At 36.5% G+C, this 20,611-nt stretch overlaps 1 protein-coding gene and 1 long non-coding RNA gene across 4 annotated transcripts; both read right to left on the bottom strand.

The window, feature by feature from the left end:
- Positions 1 to 295: 295 nt before the first annotated feature.
- On the bottom strand, positions 296 to 2,642 carry LOC126792578 (uncharacterized). The gene is made up of 4 exons (XR_007671933.1): positions 2,225 to 2,642; positions 1,941 to 2,150; positions 1,731 to 1,844; positions 296 to 1,613 (listed from the first exon to the last, which is right to left on the bottom strand). It is a non-coding gene; the product is annotated as an uncharacterized LOC126792578 (long non-coding RNA).
- Positions 2,643 to 8,173: 5,531 nt separating this feature from the next.
- LOC126792560 (serine/threonine-protein phosphatase PP1 isozyme 3-like) lies at positions 8,174 to 12,246 on the bottom strand. 3 transcript variants are annotated; one of them, XM_050518965.1, is made up of 4 exons: positions 11,541 to 12,246; positions 9,719 to 10,278; positions 9,354 to 9,566; positions 8,174 to 8,574 (listed from the first exon to the last, which is right to left on the bottom strand). In XM_050518965.1, the coding sequence occupies exons 1-4, from the start codon at positions 11,713 to 11,715 to the stop codon at positions 8,551 to 8,553; spliced, it is 972 nt and encodes a 323-aa protein (XP_050374922.1). In that variant the 5' UTR covers positions 11,716 to 12,246; the 3' UTR covers positions 8,174 to 8,550. The 3 variants fall into 3 exon arrangements, with proteins under 3 accessions (XP_050374922.1, XP_050374923.1, XP_050374924.1); XM_050518966.1 differs by having other exon boundaries at positions 8,174 to 8,560; XM_050518967.1 differs by having other exon boundaries at positions 8,174 to 8,450.
- Between the last annotated feature and the right edge of the window lie 8,365 nt (positions 12,247 to 20,611).

Below are 20,611 nucleotides of genomic sequence, written 5' to 3'. Positions count from 1 at the left end.
GACTACAAGAGGAACAGAACCTTTCCTAGAAGGAAACTATCTCCATGATCAAGGAGTAAAAGAGGCAGTAAATATATGCCTATAACTAATATCCCTAATTTACAAATTACACAATATTTACTTCCTAACACTCCCCCTCAAGTTTGAGAGTGGATATCTCGAATCAGTCGAATGTTGTGTGGAAGCGTAAACAAATAACAATATTGATTTGAAACAATAAAGAAAACAAACACAATGACACAAGATTTATAATGGTTCACTCAATCAATATGATTGAGCTACATCCACTCTCGGAGCCAGCAAATATTCCATTATGATGAAATATGAGAAATAAACAACTAGAATCAATAATAACTCTCTCCACCAAAACTCAAACAACCAAACAACCAAACACCCAAACCTATTAGTTCTCTCTTGAATCAATAGAGAATGAGAGTAATACTCACTTCTCAATTACAATATATAGCAGCCCAACAACTAAACTCTTAGAGATTTAACTTTGGATAATTACGTCACCACCACCAAGAGAAAATACAGTAGGAGTATTCAAGTATATGGCTGCAAATATGCTTCTCTGCCTCTCTATTCAAACAACTTCATGTGCGGCAGCTCCTCAAGGCATATTATATATTTATATATGTGCCTCCAATTTGTGCTATTAATTTAACCTAGCACATGCAGCTCACATGACCACATAAGATTATACCAACTTGGGCCAAGCCCATGAAGAGGAAGCCAACACCAACATCGAACTCCTAATTCGCGAATCATTGGAATAAAAACTTTCATTCCCAAGGCTTTGAAGGACATCAGCTACTAACAAACATAGTGACAACTGATCCATCTTCAATCTTATCTCTAATGAAGTGACAATCCATTTCAATGTGTCTAGTTCTCTCATGAAAAACTGGATTCTCTGCAATGTGTAAGTGTTTCTCTATTGTCACAATGCAACAACGCAGACTCTGGATGAAGTATATTTAAATATTTAAGAAGACTATTAACCATGTCAACTCACAACAAGTTCTTGTTATTTCTTTGTATTCTGCTTCAGCCGAAGAGAGTGAAACAACTCTTTGTCTCTTTGACTTCCGAGAAATCAAGGATGAACCCATAAAACACAATAACTCGTAGTAGATCTTCAAGTAATAGGGCAGCCAGCCCAATCTGAAGCACAATAAGCACGAAGTCTAAGATCACTTTGGGAAGAAAAGAACAGACCTTGCCCTGGTGTATTCTTGAGATACCGAACAACCTGTAATGTTGCTTCCATATGAGGTTTGCGCGGCTCATGCATAAACATGCTCAACACATGCACCAAGTAAGTTATATCGGGCCTTGAGATAGTGAGATAGATTAACCTTCCAACCAATCTCCTATACCGAGAAACATCTTTAAGCAATACACATTCATTTGATAATTTCAAATTACGCTCGATAGGGGTATCACCAGGGGCTGCTCCCATCAAACCAACATCACTAATAATTTCAAAAGCATACTTCTGTTGAGATTTATAGATCCTATTTCTGGAATGGGAAACTTCAATGCCAAGGAAGTACTTTAAATCTCCAAATCCTTGATACGAAAATGGCTATGTAGAAAACCATTTAAATCTGAAATAGCAATTGGATCATTACCAGTGATTAGTATGTCAACAACACATATCAATAAAGCCGTGAATGACTTCCATGTTTTTGAGTAAATAAAGAATAATCTACAGACTAATATACCTAGATGACCGAATAACATGAGAGAATTTTGCAAACCATTGCCTGGAAGCTTGTTTCAGACCATATGATGACTTATTAAGGCGATGGACCAAGTTCTCCCCTAATCACCGAAAACTAGGAGAAAGAAACATGAAAATTTCTTCATCAAGAACACCATGTAATAAACATAGGAGATGGGCAGTAAGTGAAAATTTGCATGGTAATCAATACCTTCCATCTGAGTGAAGCCCCTCGCAACCAAATGGGCTTTATAATGTTCTACAAAACCATCAGATCAATGCTTGATCTTGTAAACCCAGCAACAATCAATGGGTATTTTCCCAGCCGTTAAAGTGGTCAGAGTCCATGTATTATTATCCTCTAAAGCTTGTAGTTCAGAGCAGCTTCAACATAAGTATGTAGTTCATTGGTCTGGGTGAACTGAGCAACAAAAGACCGATACAAATGAGTATATTTGTGATATGAGAGATCATTGCAGAGAAGATATCTCATACCTTTAACTGGCACCGAATATGGTGAAGAAGACGACGAGTTTGGGCAATTTGTAACTTGGGAACAAACATAGTCACGCAATAGAACCGATGGTGCATGCTACCGGGCCAAGCGACGGAGAGGTTCTGGAGCAGAATTGGGTTGTGGCGGGTTGGGGAAAATTGGTCGTGGAACATGTTCCAGATCTGGTATTGGATCGGGATTGGCCATGATAGCGTCGTCGGGATCGAATATGGTATTGGGTTCATCGTTGAACGGTATCGTAGACGGCAGGATGAGATGATCTTGACCGACTGGTGGAGGAGACCATAATTGGGATGGAGATGTCGGAGGTAGGTGTAGACTGGGTTCTAGATTAGATGGCGGCGGTGATGGCGAGGGACCGATCTGGTGAGGTCGACGCTGGCGTCGGAGGTTGAGGGGGACTAGGTTCCAGTTTTCAAGGTTTCAACGTCGATGACATATGTGTGAAAGGAAAGAGGGTGACGAGTTTGACTAGGCTGAGAAGATGAATCAGTTGGGTCAATGTAGGCCAAAGGTAAAACTGGATCCAAGATCATCATATTGGTAAGGAATCAAATCTTCATGAAACAGCACAGTTCATGTAACACCCTGTGCCCCTTGAAATATATTTCTTAATTTAAGGATTTTGGGGCGTTAGTATTTTTTATTCATCATATCATAAAGTAGTATTTCACTTTGAATTCTCACCTTGATATCGACAAAGATTGACTTTTTGTTCGTCGACATTCCGAGAAATTTTCCATCATTTAAGAGAAAGAGTACATTGAACTGAGATTGTAGACACGTGATCTATGGTATGCGAAAGTTATGATCTATTGAAATTTTAAGCGTCAAGAGCAATATGGTATTTTTGCAGTGACACCCTAATATTTCTAATTTTCCTCTCTTTTATCTCAGCCGCATCCCATCTTTCTTCTTCTTCCTCCTCAAACTTCTTCTCCTTCCTTCTTTGCCGATCCCAGCCCGATTAGTCAAACCACCACCACAAAACGATTCTTTTCAAAAACCAATCTTATCTATGTAGAAATCGGAGACTTGCACCACCTTAGCATCTCCGCCATCACCAACCTAGCTGCTACCCTTCCTTCCTTAATTGTTTCTATGGGTTCGTCTTCTCTTCCAACGGACCACTTGATTGTAAGTATCTTTTTCATGATTGAGAAGTTTGTTGATGAACTGATTCACTTTATGTCATTGGTAATAGGTATTAGACTATTAGGCCTAAATAAATACGGATTAAAATTTAAAATAAGATCGAAATATCCTATTATTCATGAGTGAATGAAGAAGATTATTCATGAAATTTTAATTTCTTAATTAAATTAAAAATCGTTTAAACATTCACAACCATAATTAATAAGCATGTTCATTTATAGTTCTTGTTTGACATATTTGGTATGTCTAGTGATTTGATTTAGTTTTTGATGCCTTCATGGTTAACAAGTTGGAAGTAAGTTTTCCGAAATAATCTATTGCAGCCATAAACATGTAACGGTTGATTTGTGAAAAAAAAAATGTGATAGAAAAGTGAGTCTCTCAAGACTTGATTAGGTAGGTAGTCTTCAATTAGTCACTTTTTATGCTTTTAAAAATTTATAATGGGCTTCTTGTAAAAAATTCACATTTAATACATGTATTTATAAAAAAATCAAATAGGATTTGCAAATTATAAAAAACTTAGTTTAAAAAAATGCTTAAACTGTTACCCCTGAGTTTAATGAAATTTACAAATTGCCACTGCTATTTGTTTTTTTGTTTTTAATCATCTCTATCATCTTCCTCCCCTCCCTCTCTCTCTCTCTCTCTTAACTGAACCAGATCTATAACAAGCACCGCATCTCTCCATGCGGGGACGAGTTGAGGAGGCGTGGGAATGACATAGGAGGAACCGCGGGAATGACATAGGAGGAACCGCGGGAACGACATAGAAGGAGCCTCGGGGACGACGTTTAAGGCCCAAAGATATGATTGAGACGCAAGGACAAGCATGAGGACTGGTCGACGTTGGAGGCGCCGAGACAAGAGGTGCGGGAAAGGTGTCGCAGGGAAAAGAGATCCGGGCTTCAGAGGTCACTGATGCAGAGCTCGTCGGGAGGATCCTAGATCATAAAAGATGGTGAAGATTTGAATGTGGTAATGACTACAACGAATTGAAGAGAGGACATCGATGCAGAAAGGAGGGTTGACGGCGAGACAAGGCTAGTGTTGAAGCAGGGCTCGCCATATATGCCTAAATGGGAGAAAATTGTGATGAGAGGTGTCCAGAGTAGTTTATGGTTGCGCATAGCAGTTTCTTCTTCTTCCTCGTGTCACAACATAATCACATAAAACAGTGTAACAATGAGTGTGACAGGTAGTGTGACAACGGGTGTGACAATTAGTGTGACAACAAGGGTGATAACGGGTGTGCCACTTAGTGTGACAGCGTGTGTGATAGGTAATGTGACAGCGGGTGTGGTAGGTAGTGTGACAGCGAGTGTGACATCAGATGTGATAGTGGATGTAACAGCAGATTTGACAGCGGGTGTGACATCGGGTGTGACACTTAGTGTTACATGTACTGTGACAGCACGTGTGACAGCGGGTGGGACCGTATGTGTGATAGCGGGTGTGATAGGTAGTGTGACAGCAGGTGTGACATGCCGAGACGAAATGTCTATATGCAAAATTATATTAAAATTCAAAAGAGATTGGTCTGCGTATGCTCAGAATGAAGAGAATAACTAGAATTAAGGAACCTTGAGCTCTGGTTTTGGCAAAATTACTTGGAGCACCACCATCGACGGCGGCAGCCTCTTGCGAGGGTTGCTGCACCTTATACAGTGATCGGTTCGGAGTAGGTATGGCATCAAATGAAAGAGAGAGAAAAATATTTCCAACGGTACTAACCACTCTTAAATCCATCGTCAAACGACAAAGTTATGGCCGAAATTAGAAGAATAAGGAAAAAGAAGAATATGATGAAGAAGAAAGGGTAAAATTGTCCTTAAAATATTTTAAAAGTAACTATTTTCTAATTTTGTTCTAAGCTTGTTGACTATTTTATAATATCTAGATGACATTTTTATAATTGGAAAATAAGTGATGACCTTTTTCTAATTTAATATGGAAAATTGTACTATCTTATAATTTGCCCTTAAAATTTGATAATCCGAAGTTGGGTGAAATGAGAAAAATTGAGAAATCCTGATCAAAATGTACACGAGTTGCAACCTGGAGAAAGTGATCGACCCAAATTAAAACTTCTAAATCAACAAAGTCATCATGAATGCTCCGAATTCCTTCGACATTGTGGAGGTGAAGGAACAAAAATAAGAAAAGAAGAGAACCATGTTCGCAGTGGTTTCAGTTTGGCAGTTGAATTCCTCATCTCAGGCAAAAGTTTAACTTGTCGTAGAGTATGCGGGGATAGAAGCAATCTCGTATGCATATATACAGTGGCGGATTCTGGATGACTAAATTTGGGATGCTTGAAATATAAAACCAAAGAAGAAGAAAATAGTGAAAAATATCGATAATGCGAAAAAATTTTATCAATGGAAACAAAAATGGATACAACAAAAAAGTTAAACTATCTAAATTTGACGCTTCCGTTTGATGATGACATTATATAATCTTAGTCTAATAACCGATAATCATTGAAAAACAATATCAATATTAAACAACTACTATTCTACCAACATACATAACCAAACAATTCAATAGAATAGTATAACACAAAAGTCACACAATTCAAAAATCTAGAATTTTATTCCATTAATTCATATATCAACAAACAATTAATTAAGTTCATTAGATGAAGAAAGCATAATGATTACCTCCAAGCTATAAAACATATGTAACCGATGTAGTGGAATCAGTGGATGGAAAAACCTTGCTTCTTCGCTTCTTTTCAGAAATATTGCAACAATGGGGTCCAATGGATACACTAATTAGCCAAATTCAACAATCAAAAATATTAATCTGAGTATCCACAATCAATTGGAAAGATGTTGAAGCAAACCCTAAATTGAAGTTAAAGAGTCGAAATCCAAACAACACCCAACACTTGAATTCAATAAAGATCTCAACTTGGCCAGAAATCTAAAACCCCAAAATCTCCAATTTCATTTCCTCCCAAAAAAATTAAAACAAAAAAGGAGATTGAAAAATTAAGAACCCACCTCTCTATTTCTTCATCTTTGGTGTGATTCTCTCCGCCGCCACCTAACTCATTAGTGGAGCGTAGAGCTTTAATTTTAGGGAAGAAGGAGATGGGAGAAGACGACAAGACGGAGAGAAAAAAAAATGTCGTCTCTGTGAAATTGGAGAGGCCGAGAGGATAGGGTGGGTGAGGTGATTGAGTGTGGGTGAGTGTAGGTGTGAGTGTGGGTATGGGTATGGTGATTGAGTGTGGGAGTGTGTAGGAGATACTTGACTTTACAAAAAAAAATTAATACTAGCATTTTTTTTTGTTCTAATTGGCTTAGGGATGCTTGAGCATCGCCTACATAGGATTCACCCATGCATATATACATGCACCCAAGGAAAACATATAATTGACTCTGAAACCAATTAAGTTGACGAATATATTTACTTCCTTTCTTACTTATATTCTTCAAATGGATTTATTTAATTTATTCCTTTCAGGGAAAGATACAGTCAATCCAGAGTAATATAGAAGGAATAAGTTCAATTGAGTTTGACCGTGATGGTTTCACATGAGAATTCAATGTGGTGTATCTATGTTTGAACTTGATGATCGACGATGGAGGCATGTCAAATGTGATTGGCATAAATGCCGATTTGCACCTAAAATTTGGCTGAAATTATCAATTTGCACCCCGAACTTGCATTTGAGTCAATTTACCTCCTAAACTTTGTAAAAATTGCCGATTTACACCCTGAACTTGTATTTGAGTCAATTTACCTCCTAAACTTGGTAAAAATTACCGATTTGCACCCCATCCGTTAAATTTAACTGTTTCTATCCAATTTTGCGTCACATGTCATGCATTTAAGGGGTAGTATTGTCATTATATATTTATATTTTTCTTAAAAACAAATAAAAATATTTTTTTAAATGAGGATTATTTTGTTAATCAAATTATTTATTTACATCTTTTTTTCTACCTACTTAACTCTATTTTGAATTATATATTCAATATACCCACCCATTCAAATATAGTGTGTTGTGTATAAATATATTTTTATATGTACACATTGTTGGAGGATGAACAAAACGAGAATAATAACGACGTAATAGAACAGAACGTAACCGTTTATTGATTGATAATGAAACCAATATATAGGCATTGCATAACCACAATCCCATAGGATTCGGAGTCCTAATCTATAACATGTTTCGAAAAAATAAACATTGTAGCAAGTGTTCCTCTTAAGTAATTTTATTAATTTATTTCATTATTCAATATGAATAAATATATAATGACAATACTACCCCTTAAATGCATGACATGTGACGCAAAATTGGATAGAAACAGTTAAATTTAACAGATGGGGTGCAAATCGGCAATTTTTACCAAGTTTAGGAGGTAAATTGACTCAAATATAAGTTCGGGGTGTAAATTGGCAATTTTTACCAAGTTTAGGAGGTAAATTGACTCAAATGCAAGTTCGAGGTGCAAATTGACAATTTCAGCCAAGTTTGGGGTGCAAATCGGCATTTATGCCAATGTGATTCTCAGAAGATGTATTGGGGAGTCCTTGTGTTGGGAAACAAGAATTTGATACGAGGCTTCAATCATTTCATACTGAAAAATTGCGAGTCAAGCGGTAAAGGTGCCATCTTTATTTTTTAGCATCACTCTTCTAAATTTCAGTGACAATGTATAGATATAAACTGGTGGTTTTAGCTTATAGAGTTATAGGATGGAAGTAAATTATGTCAACCTCATCAAACAACACATCTCCAGTACAAAATAATGCGAAGGGAAATGAACTCTCACAAGTCACTATTTTCATTCTATGGTCATAACAGTACAGCAGATACGGATATAACAAAGAACAGAGAATTATCAGACTGAGTCTTACAACTGTTGTTATTTTACATGGAAATGCAAGACTCAAATAACACAAGGAAAATGTAAAAATGATTCAACCCAGCCCTCTTCCAACTTTTCTGATTCCCATACATGGAGTGACTCTCTAGACAGTCTTCACAGAAAATCTGTTGCACTTCTGCTAGCTGGAGGAAGTTGCCATCTGTATATATTGTATTGAAAACAACAGGACTTAAGCTGCCACATTAGCTATGTCCAACCAGGCAGATATTTTCTTTAAATCTCTCATCATAATGAAATACCTACACCATTCTGCCAAGAAATGACTGAAAAGAAAATCAAAGATGCGGATTTAACAATGGTACTGCAAGTGACAACCGAAGAGTGATTATTCATATAACGAACTCATATGAACTCCAATACACTACTGACAAAACTTTGGTAATGCAATCATGAAAATATCTTAGACTGTTAATAAAAATATAACCACTGAAGTCTTCATCACTCTCTTGATGATTAGCAAGAATTCAAGGACATCAATATAAACGAACAACAGTTGAATAATTAAGGTTTAAAGAAAAAAATCATTAAATATTGTTTTGTTAATAAAAGCCATAAACTCCTATTCGAATATAAATCCATACTTAACCAATCCAGATTCTCAGATGCATTATCCCATAAAACTGGAGTAAGCCATAAAGGGCAAGATGCTTGGAATTTAAATGCATATACCATAAATTCAAATATTTCTACACAATCTTTGCGAGTTCTATATCACCACCTGAAGCAATTGGGGCAAGCATTCATAAGTCCAACAGGGAACCATTAACTTCTCTAGAAAGTAGAAACCATGAAAATGGTTTGGCATAGTTCCTACAGGTTCTGGTTTTCAAAATAACACTTATCTATTGCTTTACGGTGTCCATACATGGTCATTTAAATTGTACTAATATAATTCACTCTTGTTTCAGTTGCCACAAAATTGGAATACTTTTCTGTTTCAAAAACAAAAAATTAGAAGAAGAAAAAAACAAAAAAACAAAAAATTCTCACATTATGCACCGATATAGTGTTCAAACATTTGGTGGGATGGATGAATATATACCTTCGCTGGTGCACCTGTCTTAGGTGCTGCTCTACTCCCAAACCCAAACTTTGGCTTCTTATCAGCAGGCTTTAGAATCTGGAAAGAACACATAAGAGACTCATCCACGCTCATCATTGCCCCAGCATTGTCAAACTCGCCACAGTAATTAGGAGCTGAAAATATTGTTACTAGTTGTCTATTAGCAAAAAACTCATATCCATCTTCTACAACCTGCAAGTACATATAATATTTAATCAGTGGAATGTAGCTGTATGGTTTCGGGATGACTCTTCAGACCCTTTTTTTTTGTATAAAAGAATCACGCAAGTCTTCTTAAATGAATTTCTCTAGACCCCTCCAACCAAGAAACAAGGTATACAGACCTGATGAGCTCGACAAACTAAGTCTAGATCATGCCTCCGAAGAAATTCTGTCACCTTTTCTGCACCAAAGGTAAAAGAAACTCCCCTGTCATTTGGTCCCCAGCCTTTGATGTCTTTGCTTGGATCAGACCAGAGGAGATCACAGAGCAACCCACTTTCAGGAACATCTGTTGGTCTAGGTAAATTCTTAATTTGATTTAGATTATTTAACTCGGGAGATAGTCCACCATGCATGCAGAGTATTTTCTCATCAATGAGAGCTGCCACAGGAAGGCAGTTGAAGCAATCTGTAAATACTCTCCACAGCCTGACATTGAATCTCCGTTTACATTCATCAAAAAACCCATATATTCGGTTTATTGAAGCACACTCATGGTTCCCCCTCAGTAGGAAAAAATTCTCAGGATACTTAATTTTATATGCAAGGAGAAGGCATATTGTTTCTAGGCTTTGCTTTCCTCGATCTACATAGTCCCCCAAGAATAAGTAGTTGGAGTGAGAAGGTGGTCCACCAAACTCAAAAAGCTTCAGAAGATCTGAATACTGACCATGAATATCACCTGGGTGACATAATGAAGTCATGTAAGTAACATTTTGTAATAGGGAAAAAAGGAAACATCGCACATAAATGAGTAGATTATGCCAAAACATGTTGGCGAGTCATCTCTTCATGGCATTATTCTATGCATGAACAGAAATAATCAGTTTTAATTTCTATCATGGAGTTTTCAAAAGTTTACACTCCAAACCCTGGAATTTTGCTAGTTTCATTTCTATATCATAACACCAAGTTACTTCTGTCACACGAATTAGGCTGAAGGAAAAAGTTTCACTGGAGAAGGATAAAGAAATAAGATTAAGAGAAATTGCGCAACAGGGCATATAAAAGGTAAACAGGATATAGAAGAAAGACTTATTTTTATTCTAAAATATTTTGACTATGTAAACTAGAGAATAAAACTAAAGGTCTGAATCTCTACATAACTCATGTGTGAGACCACAAAGCATCCCCAATCCCACAATTACCACGCTTGAAAGGCATGTCCAAACAATGCATCAAGCTGGGTTTGTGGTCTATAAACTAAAACTAATGGCCAGTCATCCTACTAGAGTAAGGATCAATGAAATGATTCAAGCTTGAGATATGAAATAATGCTGCAAGTTTTGCTTGATAAGTTGTAATTCTGCTTCTTCTTCTTTTATCAACCAGTTTAACATCAGTAAACCACATACTACAGAAAAACACGAGTTCCTACAAATTGATAGTCACAGCTTAAGCTGTCATCATTATATAAGAGCGACGTTACAAAGCAGCAATTAACAAATTAGTTCTTTATTTTCAGTAGTTGGAAGCAGTAGTTATAGGGATCCCTAGTTATAGATGACCTCATCACCGCAAAGTGGAGGCCTTTACTAGTGCGTTTCCTCAACCAATATGAGTAGCCGGCTTAAGTTTTCAAAGTTGACAAGTTTGTTCCATTTAGTCAAGTCAATACAAAGAGAACTGAAACAGCAGAGAAGATAAAAGACCATTTCTCAAGTTCAATCAAGAAATGAACATAAACGGTTCATCCCCAAATTGTTCACTACCAGTTCATGCTAATCAAAATCATCTACACCCTTTACACTACTCCTAAGTACAAATAAACCCTGCAACAAGCTCAGTCAAATACCCTTAGAGGCTTTAGGCTTAGCATAGAACACATAATAACTATATCAAGTTCAATCTCAAAAATTGATCAATCTATATGAAAAGCATCAGACAATAATTGAACCAAGATAAAAAATAGAACATGGGTTTGAAGTAAAACTCTAAAAGTACCACAAATCTTGATAGGTGCATCAAGCTCCAAAAGATTAGGCTGCCTCAAGAAAATATCTCTAGACACAAAACAGAGCTGTCTAATCTCAGACTCTTGAAGTTGCACCAGCTTCCCTGGCTTCCCTCTAACTTCAAGAAGCCTGTAGATTATAGAATCAAGAGCCGCAGTTTCCATCTCCAATTCACCTCCAACAACCCAAAAACTCAATCTTTCAGAGCAAAGAAAAGAGCAGAGAACAAAGCAGAGGAGACCCAAAAACGAAAAGGCCGAATATAAGAATAAAGAACACTGCTTTGGCCACCAAAGACTTTCATTCCTTGAAGAGAAAAGCAAGAACTGTGAAAAAGATGAGAGCTTTAAATCAAATGGGTACAGAGGGGAGTTGGGTTCTCTGAGGAGTTTTGGAACAAACGAATGGTGGAGGCTGAAATGAAAAGCAAGGAATATGTTCTTTCGAATTTTGGGTTATAGTTTGGTGAAGAAAGTAGAAACCAGAGAGGGAGTTAAATTGGTGGGTTTTGAGTGCGGAAAATGGACCCGCAAAATGAAACTGAAGTGTGAGAGGAGTTTGAAACTGGAGATCAGGGGGCTACTGGGTGGGTGAGTGCGATGCTCAAGCTGCAGCACACAAAATTCTTCAGACTCACGCCACACGGCGGTAAAGCATGATGAGCTTTTTCTCTCTTGTTTTGGGCATATGGGTCTAGAGTCTAGACTCTTCTCTTAATTCACATTCCGTCTTTCTTCAATTATGCAGGTAAAAGACGAAAAGGAAAAAGAAAATCTCACTAGATCAAGATTCTTTACCTGAGTGAAAATTTTGATACAGACATTTAAGTACCTGAATTTGGGAGACTAGTACGTCAAAGAGTTTATACAGACGCTAGTAATTAAGGTTAAAATTAGACCAGCATCGTTCGTTGCTTAAGCTTCTAGTTTAGGAGTAAAATATATTGTCCTCAGTAGAAGAACAACTTCATAGCAAGGACTAAAATATCGAGTACACCGGAAATTTCGACCTTTTAAAAAATAGATATTTCGATAAAAATATCGAAGAAATATCAATATTGATATAGTTTTCATAAAATAATTGAAAGTATTTAAAATTATTAAGACCAAATATATATTATAATGTGCATAAAATAACCACAATATCCATCTTAGTTGAGTTGGTTGAGGAGTTGAGGTTCCTTTGAGGTGACCCATGGTCGAACCTCCCCATGTGCATTTTAATTTTGTCTCAATTTTATAAAGTTGGGCGAGATTAAAGAGATAATATCGCGATAAATTCGGGATTATCGCGAAATTTCTAAAATATCGTGCAATAGTATGGTGGTATGTGAAAAATATATCTATGGTCCCAAAAAATGATATTTTTGACTATATTTCGCCGAAAATATCGATATTTTAGACCTTGCTTCATAGCAACCAAACCTAAATATCGACCGTCATCGTTCTTGAGACAATATTAGTCTGAAATTTGACTTTCTAGTTTCTCTAAATTATTTGAAATCATAAGAACAGTAAAAACACTGCTTCCGACTTGTTACCAGTATTCTCTATTACGCCACAAACCAAGCCATGGAGGAGATGTGGCTGAAGAGAAAGGAACACACTACTACACAAAACCACATCAATGGCGTTTGAAAAACGCCATAAAAACCACTCCATGCGTTTTTGCACGCCATCTCTAGACGTTTGTTCCATAAAAAAGACATTTAAAAAATGTCATTGAAATGGATTCAATGACGTGTGTTAAACGCCATCAATTTCACAGCGTTTCTCAAACATCATAAATTTTTTTTATGTTTAGAAAAAAAATATATATTGATTTTTGAATAAATTCTAGAAAATCAATTTTGGACAAAAAGATATTGCACATCACAAGGACAAATCTCTACAGATATGTATATTTGAATTACAAAAATTAAAGATACCCAATATACAATAATCCATTATAGAATAGGAAAATCAAGTAAGCATTGAGAGACTATCTAAAGGGTCCTTATCTAAGAAAGCTAAGAAGCTCACACGTGAGCAGGTACAATACAATTAGTAAGTGTCCATATTCACTTTAAATGTGTAGACTCGAAGTCACATGAATATATAATGGTAGTTGACAGGTTGTTTTGGTGATGAGTGACCAATAATCCGGATATAGTTGGGATACGATGACATTAGTGTGAATAATCGAGTTCACCCATCTTAATTAAAACAATATAAGCCACAAATTAAAGGAAAAATGCACCATGAGGGGAAAAATACACCATATAAGAGAAAAATGGCCGACAAATATGAAACCCGATATAATTAAGGACAAGAAAATACAAAAAATATAAGATAACCCTCATGTGGGCTAAAAGCCCAGACCCTGATGAAGGCCCAAGTCCAAACCGTTAGAGCATGAGGCCTAATATCATACAAAATCACACCCCAATTAAAAGGCCCCAAAGGCAGTAACCCAGGCGAGCGCTTTGTGATGACCTAGTTGGGCTGGTCCTTGAGAAGCACAGAAAGGTTGCAGGTAGATATATTGTGGTTATATGTCGGAGTCGGCACATTGAAACGCATTTTGTGGTGAAACCTCAAAAACAAACTCGCATGTGTTTTTTTATTTATTTTATGAAACAAACTCGTATGTGTTGATGATGTCCCAAAGAGTACAATATCTCAACTTTAAGAACCGTGTCTACGGCCCAATCATATCTTCTAGAACAATACTGTTGACCAGCAATCGCGTCATTAAAGAACTATGCATATCCTTTGCATCATGAGAAGAGACTATCTCACCGCCGATTGATGCCACTTCATTGATCTACGCCTCCACGAACCCGCCCATCCACCATATTAATGCCCGGTCGACCACAGAGATTGAGCCCTCGATCGAAAACAACCTACACAATTGTCTTCGTCTTACGTTGGACCCGATCACAGAGATTTATCATGCAGATGAGAAAGCTGTAGTTGCCGCCTTAAGAACACCAACCCACCAGGCTCTGTTCTGGACGGTTGTCTAAATTAGAGTATTTGATACTTAACCAATCTGTCTAGCCCAATCTAAAACTCGATTATCCGTACCAATAGACCTATTGTCAATAGTTGTGCTCTCAATCTCTTACGTATCGGAATGCGACGGTGAGATTACAGCCGACAGTTAGCAAGTAGAGGCGGATACTTCATATTGTTTTTTTTTTTTAAGACGCGCTTCAGGTGTCTTTTCCTTCCAATTTATTGTAATTCGTGTTTTGTAGAATTGTAGTTTTTTTTTTCTGGGTTGCTCTATCTGCTAGCTTCTGTAGGTTGGCCTCCGTTTGTTTTTCATCAATTGGGTAGAAGTGTAGAACCGTTCACCAAAGGTTAGTGCGGCCCCTTTTGTAGTCTCATGTATGTATCGTTCGATAATTGTTGTGTAGTTTATTTCATTGTTGTGTATATATATTTAGGGAACCCCTGTTTTGTACATGGTTTGACCATTCGTATATACGAACAACAAAAATAAAGGTTTTTTGACATATTACAACCCCCATTGACCGGGGCTTTGCAAAATACGTTTCATCGGTGCGACCATGCACGATCAGTGACAAAAAATAGGTGATTTAAAATATGCAAACGGTTTTCGACGTTCGCATCTTAGTAATAAGTCTTCCCTTAGAGCATATTAGTGGTGTTTTTGGTTTACCATAATTCTGACGGTTAAACGAGGTCCGAATTGGATGAAATTATCACAGAGTCACTAAAAATATATATATCGATCACATCAGCTGGTATCGATTGATCCTGATAAGTTTCCTTCATATAATCACTTCATAATGCAATAGTTTTATTATAAACCTAATATAAAGATTATGATACATTAGTGGACACTTAGGCGATCGACAACTCCAGTTCGAAATATGGTCGATCAACACCAGCAGATGTGATCAATATATATATTTAGGGACCCCGTAAAAATTTCGTCCTTTTTAGACATGGTTTGACCGTTCGTACCTACGATCAACCAAAAAAGATGCGTTTTGACATATTCAAACTCCATTGACCAGGACTTTGCCAAATAAGTTTCCTCAGTGCAACCGCACACGATAGGTAACAAAAATTATGTGATTTTAGATATGCAAACGACTTTTGGCGTCCGCCTCTTTATAATGGGTCCTCCCTTAGGGCATATTAGTGATGTTTTTGGTTTACCGGAAATTCCGACGGTCAAACAATGTCTGAATTGGATGAAATTTTTACAGAGTCACTAAATATAAATACTAATCACATCGGACTTGTGTCGATTAATCTCGAGAAGTTTCATTCATATAGTCACTTCATAATGCGATAGTTTTCTTTTAAAACCTAGTATAAAAGTTATGATACATTAGTGGAAACTTCGGCGATCGACAACTCCGGTTCTAAATACGGTCGATCGACACCAGCAGATGTGATCGGTATATATATTTAGGGACCCCGTAAAAATTCGTCCGTTTTGAACATAGTTTGACTGTCTGTACTTACGATCAACAAAAAAAGAGGCATTTTGACATATTAAAACCCCATTGATCGGGGTTTTGCCAAATGAGTTTCCTCGGTGCGACCGCGCACAATCGGTGAAAAAATTAGATGATTTCATATATGCAAACGGGTTTCGACGTTCGCATTTTGGTAATGGGTCCTCCCTTAAGGCATATTAGTGGTGTTTTCGGTTTACCGGAAATTTTGGCGGTCAGACGAGGTCCGAATTAGATGAAGTTTTAACGTGGTCCCTAAATATTAGTACCGATAGTATCAGCTGATGTCGATTAATCCCGAGAAGTTTACCTCATATACTTGATATAGTTGTTTCATAATACTAGAATTTTATTTTAAATGTATTGTAAAGTTATAATATAAAGAAATATAAAATTTTAAATATAGTATTATTAACATATATAATGTTTTATATGTAATTATTACTAAAAAGACATATAATTGATATATGTATAATATATTATATGCATGTATAATATTTTATTTTTGAGGGTTTTTACGGGCTGGGCCAATGGGTGTGGCCGGGTTTCACACCTCTAAACTAAGCCCAGCCCTCTACCCATGGAAGCGGGCTTTGGTGAACTTTCTCGTGGGCCGAGCCGGGTAAAAGCCCATCGGGCTTGCGGGCCGTGGCGAGCTTTTCGGAACCCCGGGCTAAATGATGAGGCCTATAAATTCACTCGTAAATTCTTGGAGCAAAAAAAATTAGTAGTACTAATATATATCTGTGTGAAGCCAAATCCTCTGTTAAATACAACTCAAGCCCACCTAAAGTCAAAATAGCCCAAATCTGGTCAAAATACTTAATATTAGCAATTCTTTTGCCAACAAAATTGAATGAAAATGGGTTTGAGACTAAGTTAGACGCTCATTGTCTCCTTGCAAGGTTCTCCACTTCTCCACTCTATATTTTAATTGTCTCCTTAATTCTTAGCTCCCAAAAGAGTTGGCAAATCAGAAATTAGAATCCATTGCTGAGTTATGCCACATCTTGGTTCAAACAAGGAAGTCGAAAATTTATCGCATGCTTCACAGATTAATTTGTCTAGTTTTGACTATTCCAGTGTTTACGGCAACCATTGAAATGACATTTTCAATCATGAATATCATTAAAAATAGACTCATACATAAGATGGAAGATAAGTTTTTTGATGATTGCATGGTCCTTCATATTGAGAAGAAGTATGCCAATTCTATTGACAATGCGGTGGTGATTAAAGATCTTGAAAATTTATTGAACTATAGAGTCAAATTTAATTAGTTTATACTTTTGTATTGTATTTAAGGAGTATGACTCATTATGTAGGTATATCTTTGTTTTCTAATCAGTAAAATTTTCTTACACCGTCAAGATTTTTCAATATAATATTCTTATTTATTTAACTAACAAACTAAAGTCCGCACACTTCAAATTGTCATAGACCATGTAGTATTGTCGTTCGCTCATGTGCTCAACACATGGATCCATATTACATTGTAATTGAGTCCCTTATACTGAATCAAACTTTATATTGACCAAAAAAAAAATTAGGCTCTGTTTAACGGTACGTATATTGCGCCATCTGGCTCCCCACTAATTGAAAAACTGCAATAATGCAGCATGAATTGCCAAGTGCCAACGATAAAAATTAGACGTAGAGTTTAGGAGAAAAGGAAATTCCCACCGTTTTATAATTCTTCTCAACAACGTCTAATTTCCTCTTATAATTTTAAGCTAATATTCAAATTCACTAGACTTCTTACATTGCAGTGCAGTGTTACTCTCGATCAGTTGAGATTTTTTAATCTAATTTGAAACTTATTGACACCGAAAGTTGCAATAAGATAGAGTAATCTCTTTACATTGTAGAAATATACCACTACCGCCAAGCAAAGGAAGTGATAAATAACTCATTATAAGTAAATCTATAGTGCATGAATTCGACTTTATCATGGCTAATTTCCTCACGGAATTGCGAAGAGTGGTTCAACAATTGGTGAGAATATCTAGCAAAATCGAGTACTGTATAATGCATATAATAGTTTTATCTGCTTACTCTTGATAGTAAGATTAATTAAGCAGATAAAGCATGAGTTACGATATTTATAAGCATGGAGGATTTACTTTCTCTACACTTTCTGTAGGTTTCACTATAGCTATTTTCACTTTTTATTTCTGGTGATGCATAATCTGAATGCCTCGATGAATTAGTGCATAATATAGCTGGCTTCCGGGTTTGATGTATCCTCAAATCCTTTCTTACTCACCGGTAGAGTAGTACTGTAAGTAGTGCATGTATTGTCCATAGTTTTGTACTAGCTAGATAGATAGATGTATGGGTACTATACGTACGTACGTGAATCTGTCCATATATACTATTATGTCATGGATGATGCTTTTTTTAGGATCACCGATCATTTTCTTTGATCCCCAAAAAGATGGTTGCACATGTTTCTTTTTTCTGTTTATTACTTAGGTTCAACAATTGTGCACATTCATTGTCGGATACCGACCTAGCTGTGCTCCAAGTCAGTCAGAATTTCATGTGTATAGTCATCGATCGACATTCATAAGAGATCGGTCCATATATAAGCTAGATACACCCAACATAACATACTTAGCACAGTTTAATGACTTCAATCGATTAAGATCGGAGTGATCATGCAAAAACTGCCCTTCAATTCTTATAACAGTTTCTCCATATATATGTGTGCGTATGTAATTCAGCGAAACTTTTGTTTCGAGTCTCAGGCTTATAAAGAGATCAATCGTTGCTTTATGTTATAGGGCCACGTAAGGGAATATATAGTTATTTACAGTGGCACGGGTTAATTTCCATCCTTGTCGTACTTACACGAGTAACATGACGGCAGAGTCAAGTAAAGAATCAACATGCAGGAATAGAGAAGATTCAGAAGACAAGTTGAAAAGGATCACGACAAAAATTAAGAAGTTTGTCGCGAAACCAGCTACATGACCAGTGATGGACCCATTCGACCATGCAATAATGCAAGTCCTCTCATCCTTTACACAGTTAATCGCAGACCATATAAACATAATGGTTAAGGATCCACTTTTCTTTTAGATAAAAACTTCATTTTGCAATTTTCTTAATTTGTTTAAAAGTTATATTAGAGTTTGTGAACTTAGAAAATAAGTTGATTCACCAAACACATTAATCAGATTATTTAAGAATTTAAAACCATAATATAAGCTAAATTTTGGGCCAAACTCAGCTTTAGTCATCCTATTGTATCATAGATAGCTGCATGGTTTTGTTCCAATCTCCGGTCCTTACGTTCTACAGTACTAATCCCATAACGATTGCTTAATTAATATAATGGTGACCAGCCTAAGTGGGAAAAGATGAAACACCATTGTGGGCTACCAATGTATTGCAAATGATAGTAATAAACTAAAGGATATCTTAGCTTAATCATTGTTGATCTTTCCGCCCACCTCAGCACTACCAGGTACGAGAATCAAGCTAATTCTACGGACATACAAAATCTATCTTCCATGTGATTGAAAGTAGTTATCGATCGATAACGCAGTGTAAGTTCACATTGCTTTTGCAAATTGTTGATTAAATTGTTAATTGTGATCTCTTTTGCCACAAGAGCGTGTACATGTAACTGGAAAAAATTGAACACTTCAGTCGTCAACCTTTTCAGCACAAAAAATTGGGTGCAAAACACTCGATTATAGAGATATCCAAATGCAGTAATGCACAATGACATGTCTCATGACGCCAATGTTTCCCATGAGTCACTTTAAAGATCGAGGAATTGGACTTGATCATTTCGTATATGCATGCATGTCCACGCTAATTAAGATTACAATAAAAAAGAAGTCCTGCAAATATTTGGAGTACTGCTATAATTTTTTTTAAGAGGAAGTTAACAAGTAATTATAATCGTATATAATAATATTAATAATACAAAAGAAAGAACAAGGAAAATGACTAAAATCTAAAGAATCTGTGAAGTACAAAGATAACCACAGAACCATATACATGCTTTCACACACACACACACACACATCGCACCACATGCACCGACGTACAAACAACTATGTTTTTTGGCCAAACCTTGATTGGCTTGACGTTACAGAATGAAATCTCTTCCCGAAATTCCTCCACTGTTTTACTCGCACGCCAAATCATTCATTCTACATATCCACATGCAAATCATTCATTTAGCTATACGTCTTCAATATTTAATCAGTTCTATACGTGTTTTTGGTCACTATGGATGGAAATTTGTAAAGCTAGCTAGGCTACCTATGTTAGATAAAAAAGAGAATGCTTCTATTATCGATTAGAATAGAAGGTATACGAGTCTTCTTGATCAGTGAGTGTTCATAAGACATATACCACTAATTGTTGCATGCATGTGAGTTGTGAACGCTTCTTACGTTGTATGAACACTAAAATTGTCAGACCTTTCAACTCGACATAAGGACCCATGGCCATTTGTTAGATTACAACAGTATTACACCATGACATCACTCGTGACACCAGTTTTGAGGCAACCCCTTCACTATAAAACGCCACTCACTCCTAGTTTCCAAACCAACCCA

This window comes from Argentina anserina, chromosome 4 (genome assembly GCF_933775445.1).
Source record: "Argentina anserina chromosome 4, drPotAnse1.1, whole genome shotgun sequence".
Lineage (NCBI taxonomy): Eukaryota > Viridiplantae > Streptophyta > Magnoliopsida > Rosales > Rosaceae > Argentina > Argentina anserina.
This window is presented reverse-complemented; position numbering and strand designations above follow the sequence as displayed.